Source organism: Alligator mississippiensis, chromosome 8 (assembly GCF_030867095.1).
Source record: "Alligator mississippiensis isolate rAllMis1 chromosome 8, rAllMis1, whole genome shotgun sequence".
NCBI lineage: Eukaryota > Metazoa > Chordata > Crocodylia > Alligatoridae > Alligator > Alligator mississippiensis.
In genome coordinates this window covers 41,740,967-41,750,038 of record NC_081831.1, presented here as the reverse complement: position 1 = coordinate 41,750,038, position 9,072 = coordinate 41,740,967, and the positions used below count along the sequence as shown (strand labels likewise).

At 46.5% G+C, this 9,072-nt stretch overlaps 1 protein-coding gene across 1 annotated transcript in view; it reads right to left on the bottom strand.

The window, feature by feature from the left end:
- Positions 1–1,500: 1,500 nt before the first annotated feature.
- DNAAF6 (dynein axonemal assembly factor 6) overlaps positions 1,501–9,072 on the bottom strand; it is a 29,110-nt gene continuing 21,538 nt past the window's right edge. The window contains exons 4-6 of the mRNA XM_006275487.4: positions 7,240–7,336; positions 6,399–6,484; positions 1,501–2,358 (exon numbers count right to left, since the gene is read on the bottom strand). Coding sequence (XP_006275549.2) covers positions 2,229–2,358; positions 6,399–6,484; positions 7,240–7,336 — 313 coding nt within the window. The 3' untranslated portion in view covers positions 1,501–2,228. The remainder of the gene's footprint in view (positions 2,359–6,398; positions 6,485–7,239; positions 7,337–9,072) is intronic.

The window sequence follows — 9,072 nt, the reverse complement described above, 5'->3', positions numbered from 1 at the left end:
ATGCAATATAATCAACTCTTGGCTTCTTTGTTTTCCAAACCGTTTATTAGCACTACAACAGAGACTGGGCTTTGCAGTCCTGACCTTAGCAAAAGGAGTTTTAAAGGCAGTGGTTGCAATGACCAGGTGACCAGGCATTTTCTCTTAAAATGTGCCATAGTCTAATCCAGATGCACAGTGAAGCTTGCAAATTGCCATTGATCCAGCTAAAAATACTTATTTTGGGAAATAATTGGCACTGTGTCATCTCCATCACTGGGGATCCATCTCCTTATTACAGCTTGTCATGCATGGGCATTAGCTACAACAGAGCTAGCCAGTCACCTTCCTTCACTTGGCAGCAAAATGCAGGTCCCAAGCTGTTTTATACTGATTACAAGAACTTGGTTGTTAAACCTACCCAATCCATCAAAGGATAGGTCCTGCTTGTTCTCTCCACTGTGATACCTGTTCACTGCCTGGATGATTAACTGAGAATGTTACAAAGATTTATTTGCCTAGCTGAGACTGCAAGAGCAGCATTTCTTGGTTATATGTTTCCATACCTCTGGAATATACTTAAGGACCTAAGAGGGACTTCTGCAATGCTTCCGCCTCTATAGGAAATGGTGCTTTGCTACATAAGCTTTCCCCTATTACTTCTACTGGCAGTCTTTGGAAAGAGGCAGAGGTGGAAGGGGACCAGCATAATTCATTATATGTAGATGAAATAAAACGATTAGGAGTATAAGCAGAGGAAGAGCTGGGTTAGTAGCTAAGGTTGTACCACACATTTCTGACATTTATTCTTGAAAGCCAACAATCAGGATGTAGGCGCATGCTGCCTTGTTCTGCCACCTTTAACTTGGTGGGAACAGCCATCTAAGAAAACAAACAGCAAAGAAGGCTCCTTCACAATTGCACAGCTGGTATAGTGTGCTCTGTGCTGGCCTTGCTTTCAGCAGAAGCACTGGTAGCACATTGTTGAGAAGACAGCTACCAGCCAAATGCCAGCTGACAAAGGTTTGAACAAAGAAACTATCTCCTGTTGTTTGATTACTCCTGTAAGAGTAAGCATCAAAGAACCAGATTCCATCAGTTTCTTCTTCTAGGGAAATGACCTGCAGAGCTCTGCACTTGGGCAAACTGCTTAGATCAAAAAAGAGAAGCAGAATACTGTATCTTACTTCGACACTGCTGGAATTTTTACATCAAAATATTCCCCATTTAAATGTATTGACAACATTTTCTGGACTTCTCCCTTCTGATAGTCTCACACTGCATGTTGCAAAACTGTCTGTTGAAATTACTGACATTTCTATTTTAAAAGTAACTGGTGGTTTACAAAGTCTCGGCAAATACACAACTCATAATGAACATACCTGTAAACTGGTATACTGCGTATCTACAAGATTTGGAAGCTAAAAGGACCCTCTGAGTATGTCCCAGTATTCCCTGCCATTTTATGTTTTGGTTATAAGTCCTGACCTCTTCCAAAAAGTATCAGTGCAAGAATTTGAATTAGTGTATGAATAACATTTTAATTAACCATAGATGGCATATTAAGGCATCATTTAAACAGTACCAATCCCATGACAAATCATTCAAACTAAGTACACAGGAATCCTGGCCTCAGTTGTACCTCCTGGAACAAGCTATACACCACTATATGAGGCTTAATCCAAACCCTTTGAAGCTAACAAGGTATCTTTCTACTGACTTCAGCGGGTTTATGATCTGACCCGGAACCTATAATCCCACTCACCCCTTTTGGAGATATGGAGTGATGTGAACAACCTAACGGCAAGATTAAGACTTAACCTGAGAACCCTAAACAGTAAGCAGCAGAAGCCCATGAGAAACCATCTGCAGCCATGATCTTTGTGGGATATTTATCAAGGAGGCAGGAAAGACTTCTCCCATTTGTGTTTTGTATACCACGACACCTGGCATGTTGGGCCACACTTGGAATGGGATGAGTTGGGATATGGTAGGGTTGTGACTTCAAGGCCTAAATTTCCCATAGGAAGAAAAACCAAAACATTTCTGCTTCCTGTTCACCTTCAAGAAAAGTACAATATGGTCTACCGCATCATACAAATGTCTGAGAAGGAGCTGCAGCAGGATTCTGTCCCTCCTCACCCATTCTGAATGGGAACAGTCCCTCACTTGGCTATCAGTCAGGTTCTGAGACAACTCCAAGGCCATGTAAATTCCTGCTTGAAAACTTTCCCTAATTCTCCCTGCCCTTAAGAAAAGTTGATGAAGTCCAACTCTCTCGTCATCCTTAAGGTGACTTCCAAGGTCTCCTTTTCTGAGATGAAAAAAGCTTTTCCATTCTTGCTGTCCACAGGGTAAGGGAGGTGCAGTAGCAGCTTCCTAGGAAACAGGACACAAGGAATTTTTATATTAAGAAAGTAATAGAAAAGGAAATGCAAGTGACTTGGTTTATCCAAAAGCCAGAGTTCGGTGGTCTACTTAAAGTTATGGTGATTCTTTCAGGAGGTTGTGGGGTTTCTTGAACAACTCATGCTCAACTCCAGAAGAAAGTGGAATACTCCCAACACTGGTTCTCTCCCCACATGCTCTTGGTTTTGTACTGTGACAAATAGTTTCAGGGTTCCCATACGCGTGCATGGATGCTGTTGGCTGTGTGCTGTGACAAATACTTCCAGGGCTCCTATACATGTTGGAGCCTGCTCCAATATGCTGGGAATCCAGTCTTTAATACAGTAATTAATCAAGTCTGCTGGAGCACAGAAATTGATGTGCTCCAGCAGGGGTAACATGTAGAGGTTGCACAGGGTTGCACGTGCACCCCGAGTGCTGGTGCACCCCCTGCCAGGTCATGCTCCCTGTTTAGCCGGCGGGCTGGGGGGCAGGTGGGAGTACCAGTGGCCCCCCTGCAAGAGCTGGTTGGGGAGCAGGGCAGCCAGGAAAAGCAGCCGTGCCACTTCCAGAAGTGGCCGTGGGACTTCCAGAAGCAGCATGGCCGCTTTTCTGGTGAGTGAGATCGCTACCCCCCGGCCAGCGGGATCAGCCACCAGGGGACACCCCCTCAGGTCAGCAGGATTGGCGGCAAGGGGAGCCCCCGCACACCTTGACTGGTAATGGGGGGGCACAGGCCCCCCATGACTCAAGAGGCATCAGACACCCATGTGCTCTGGCAGCCTTCTGTGTCACATGTATCAGTGTTACCATGCATCTCTGCGCTGAAAATGGCGGTGGTGTACTTTGAACTAAAGTTTATCAAACATTTTTTATTTCAAAGTACCCTGCCACCATTTTTTCAGCGTGGGGACACGCAGTGATGCTGATACATGTGATGCATGGATGCTTTCAATTACCATGGCTTGCTAATTAAAGTGCCTGGAGCTGTGTTCTACACCACGTGTAAAAATGCCCCCAGTAATGGATTGTGGGGCTCTCTGCACAGCTCTTGCTGCTGCAGAGTTGTGCATTTTAAAATCAGAGTAACAACAAGACACACTTATGATATCACAATGGTGAAAATCTGAAATATGGTCTCAACATGTATTTGCAGAGAATGTAGCACAGGAAGAGGTAACCTATCTTCCCCAGTAAGGCAAAGGAATGGGAGCAGTCTGATTAAAGGCTTGGCCAGTCCATTGACAATAAGGGAGGATATGTCTAGCCAAGAAGTACTCCACTTATTGTAAAGTCCCTGGATGCCACAGAGCAGCACAGCCTCCAAGCTGCTTTCAACTAAGATCTAAGGCATGTTGGTTGTGTGTTGCACCCATACCCAGGAGGAGTAGCTGGAGCTGGGATGGCTAGAAACCTCCAGTGCCTGGCCACTAGAATGAGGCACTAGGAGTTGACATCGTTCAGAATGGCCTAAAGCAGCTAGAAACTGAACTAACTCAGAACCAGGCCCACAGTCAGAGAAGACTACCATTTCCTTTGCACGCCCCACTTCTCAGCTGTACCCAGCAGTTACTGAGGATTTTCTGAGACTATAGGATATACTGAAAAGATTTGCATCTACCCGCACAAAAGCAGCACTAGCCCAAACACTCTCTCATGCAGACTTCAGATGTACTAAGGATCTTTGACTTGCTGGATTCAGGACTTGAAGCAGGTGGAAGTTAGATGTGTGGCAAATCCCTGACTCAAAGATACAGTATTGCAAAAGGAACAGGAAGTTGTTTTCCTAACTATGCAGTATCAGTTGTCTGATTTTGCCAAATGTCATTTCTGCCGAGTCATGAGTTATTGTCTGAATAAGTATTCCTTCTGCTTTGTTATTTTCAGAGTTCAGAGTCAACAGAACTGCATTAATTTAATGGAGTTATGCCGGGAATGAAGCTGGTCCTATGGTTTTCTCTGGGAAGCAATTCCCTTAGCCTTAATCCAGAATATGCCCCTTAAATCCACTAGCAGAACCTTTCTGTTCTCAATGCAGACCAACAGCATGAAACTGAGTTAAATGAAGAATGACTTCACTGGGAATCCCAGACACAAGCATTAGCTAGGGAGTCCCATTCAGTGCAGTCCCAGACAGTGGGAGCCTAAGGAATTCACAGGGTTTACAGGCCAGATCTTCACTTTCTCCTGAGGAAGTTCTAATTAAGTTTCCCACTGTGGAAGAATTCAGAGGAAAATGCCATAAGAGAAATCTCACAAAGATTCTAGGACCTGCAAGGGTATCACCAAGGAGAAGGGCAAGCTGGCTCATGGCCTCTGAAATTGTGCATGTATGTCTTCTGTTTGCAGCTGCATACATGTACAATTGGCATCTATGTGCCACACATGCAAGTATGCATTTAGAACTGTAGGAGCAATTTTAGATGACTGAAAGGATGGTTCAGTTGGTTAGCTGTTTCATTTAGCAAAAGTCTGTGTTTCAAGGCTACAGTTGCCAGAGAAGTCACAGATGTTACTTTCAGAGAATCCAAGCCCTACAATTAACCTAAAAGATTGTTAGTGGCTGGTTTCAGTCTTGGTATTTCTCAAGTGAAATTAAATAAACCTATCTGCAGCATCACTTTTGCATGCTACCATGTACAGGCAGTCCTCAGACTTACAACACAATTGGTTCCTACAAACTATGTCTTAAGCTGAAACATCGTAACTCAGAACCAATTTTCCCATAGGAACAAAGTTATATATGGGGGATTGATTCCAGTTGTGTCCAACTGGTAAGTCTGTTGTGGTGGGGGGGAGGGAAGGGACGTGGGGGTGCAGATCAATGCCCCCGCAGTGAGGGAGGGACTGGGGCTGGGGCTGGGGCAAGCACTGCCCAGGGAGGGGGTAGGGCAGCTCGTGCTGCTGTGCGCCACCATTCCAGGAGCTGCTTGTGTGGTGGCTTGTCCAGTGGCTCTAGCCACTGCTCCTGCCACCTGTCTGGGAGGGCATGAGGTGGGCATGTGTGCCCCAGGATCTGTGCAGGGTGGGGGCTACACAGGGCTGTACTCTGGGCAGAAAGCACTGGGAGCGGGGGCTTTGGCCCCCCTGCTGCTTGCCCAGCCAGTATGGGGCTAGTGCAAGGCTGAGCCACTGTGCTGCCTTTGCGTAAGTGGCACACAGTGGCAAGAGCCGGACAGGCCTCCCTGCAGCTCCTGGACAAGCAGCAGCTTTGCCCTGAATGGATGAGTGATGGCAGAGCATGGCGGGGCGTGTGCTGCCCGAAAACTTGCTACAGCCTCCCCATAGCCTCCACTCCACTGCCCATCTCACCCCAATCCGGAGGCACACCCCCCCTCCATGCCTTGCTGCTGCTTGCCCAGCCAGGGTGAAGCTGCTGCTCATCTGGGAGGCGCGGGGAGGCTGGGTCAGCTCCTGCCGTTGCATGCCACTTGTCCAGAGGCAGCAAAGTGGCTCAGTCTCATGCTGGCCCCATGCTAGCTAGGCAAGTGGTGGCGAGGTATAGCCCTCGCTCCCAGCACCTTCTCCCTTCTGCCCAGAGCAGCCCCAGACCCAGCCGCCTTGCACAGATCCTGGGGCACATGGCCCCGCCCCATGCCCTCCTGGTCTGGTGGTGGGAGCAGCAGCGAGAGACACTGGATGAGCTACTACACAAGCAGCTCTTGAACTAGCGACATGCAGCAGCACAAGCTGCCCCACCCCCTCCATGGACAGTGCTTGCCCCAGCCCCAGTCACCAATCCCTCCGTAACTGTGGGGACGTTGATCTGCGCCCCCATGCTCCCTTCCCTCCCCCTTCGCCCCCACCACAACAGATTTACCAGCTGGATGCAGCTGTGCTGCCTATCATAAGCAAAACCCATGTGGGAACCTTGAAACAGGGTGTCAATTTACAAATATCATAAATGCCATTTGTTGTAACTCGAAAAGTCATAAGTCAAGGACTGCCTGTATTCCATCAGCTGAAAACTTGGGTATACTTCATTTGAGAGAAAAAACAGTACCAGCTTCTAACCATGCTGCTTCACTTACTTTTTGGGGGTTCGAAGGTCAAGGATCTTCTCCTGAATGTCTAGAGTAATATCGGAGGACTTTGTATCTGGGAGTTTGATTCTAATCTGAAATTACAGGTACAAACAAGGCTGGGATTAGTTTTGCACTATTACAATCCATAAGAAATAAGCAGCCTCCTTATGATCCATTTGATTCCAGAGTGCCAGAGCATGGCATTTGTAAGAGTAGAAAGATGAAAAAATGCAAACAGTTGCTTTCAGCACATTTCTAGTGTTTACAGATACCCCTACCATCTGCAAAAACCCTGAGTTCAGAATGTACAAAATGAGTATTTTGCATTCACTCTGGTGAGACCCAGCCTCATCCCAAATCAAATGGAGAAAGAACCCAAAAAAGTTTTGTTCCATCTAATTGCTGTAGAAGGGAAGTGTTCCTAACCATAAAGTAAAGGGACACAATCTGATACATGGGATTGTACATTTAGTCCAACCCCCAAACCTGCTGCTCAAGGAAGGATCTAAACTTTACCCCAATAACAAGAGTCATACTGACGTGAGTATAATTCCCTGTGGGGGCTGCTTTTACATACATTAGGTGTAAACTTAGCCCATGGGTCAGTATGGATTGTGTAATGTTTGAATACAACAAGTTCTGAAGGAGCTGCATGCCTATGTGGCAGCACAGCACAGACAGCAGCAATGGCAGATTCACAGAAAGCTGCTGAGGAGATCTGCAGTCTAAAAGAAAATAACACAGCTTTGTAGTTATACACTGTGTTTGACTGAGACATCAAGAAAGAGAGGAGGAGGCCACAAGGAATGGAAGGAGGGAAGGAATAGGAGAAGGGCATTTTGCTCACCAGCATGTCCTCGCAGCAGGCTGTAGATGGGTCCTTCCTGCTCATCCCCAGGAAGATGTCCTCTGTTCCCACCTGCTGTTTGAATAAAATCTCATACCTGACACAGATAAAACTAGTTATTGACCCCACATGAAGCTCCACATCAAGGGAAAGCAGGCAACAAAGGGTAATGTATGTTTTTACTGGGAATGTCGGCCCTCCCACGTCAGCTGGAGCTCTTTGTTTCCCACTTTCTGGCGTTCAAGGGGACACTTCCATTGAGAATTTAGTCAGATCACCACTGTCTGTCATAGTTAGCTGAAGCACACAAGATGAGTATTGGGTCACCCTCTAACTCCTCAGGAGGTGCTGAACAAGCTGTGTCCATAGCACTATCAGGCTTTGCAAAGATAAGGGATAAGACAATGAAAATTGAACCATATGAATGTGATACTTATCTTTTATATAACCAAAACAGCCCTTCTGGGGAAAACATTTGAAAAGAATGCTGTCAAGTAATCATTCTACTAACTGTACTGTGCTCTTCTCCATCAGTCATAATATTCTCTTGGAACCTGAGAATAACATAGCTCTGTGCTACTTTTAATTATTTTCCATTTGGCAATTGAATTTTTTTCCCAAATCAATCTGTCTAGTTCAGCATGCAGAAAATCTGGAATTATGAGTTCTCATTTGGCTGATCACTAATGAACAAGGAAATACAACTAAAGATTGTACTTAGGCCATATATTACTTCTAGAAAATTAAACAAAATAAATAGAGAAAATTATCTCTGAATGACTGGTGGATGGAGCATACAGAAAAAGGCTCTTTTCGTGTCTGTAATGGACAGGCATGTAACACAATCCTAGTCTCTCAGTTAGTATAATATCTGTCTAATAACAGCTCTAGATTTACCTTTAACGCCACCTATTTTCCTTTTGGGGCATGAAATATTACAAAAATGTATACGCTTATCTTATCTGTGCAACACAGTTCTTGATTACCCAGGGCTGAACAAAAGCTGGCCCTCCCAAAGCAGAGACTGACTAGCTTAAGAGTTTGGTCCTTTTTAGCTTTGGACAAACATATCTTATGCCAACAGGTCAAATAAAGAGGGATAAAAAGCCTCACAGGTAACGTCCAGATGAGCCTGTGCATGCCTCTTGCCATCAAAGGCATGCTGGGAACAAAAAAACATTCCCCATGCTGTATATTTGCAGCATGGGCTCAAAATTTGATACCTGGATATCCATGTATCAAAATAAAACACAGGGGTAAAAAGCGGGGCAGGGCATGGTTCCTGACTGTGCCCTGAGGTAACCCAGGAGCCAGTCCTCCCAAGAGATACTCTGATTTCTGTCCAGAGCATCTCTATGGTGCTTCTGCTGCCCCCAGCACATGGGTCATGCACCCTTAGCCTGCTGGGGCAAGCAGAAGAGCAGGGCAAGGACCCTGCATGACCAGGATCCCAGATGCTGTCACAAATAAGTTAGGGACATGGGGGTGGAGGGATTTGTGGCTGTAGGGGGTGTGAGGAGTGGTGGAGGGATGTTGGAGGGTGTGAGGAATAGCGGGGGGTTTGGGGATGTGTGGTCTGTGGGTGGGCTGGTGGAGGGGCTTGAACAGGGGCTGCCACACATCTACAACCCACCTGCCTCCTGCAGCAGCAGCAGCAGCGAGCGTGGCTGTGGCCCAGCTGGCAGTGACACGGTGCTGTGTGACCTGGGCTTTGTACATGCTGAACAGACCTTCCCGGCCAGAGATTCCTTCCTGGTCAAGTACAGGACCCACTTGGCCAGGGCCAGAAGAAGGTTGACCAGGAGGTCAGGACTTGGTGAGGCCATGGATGGG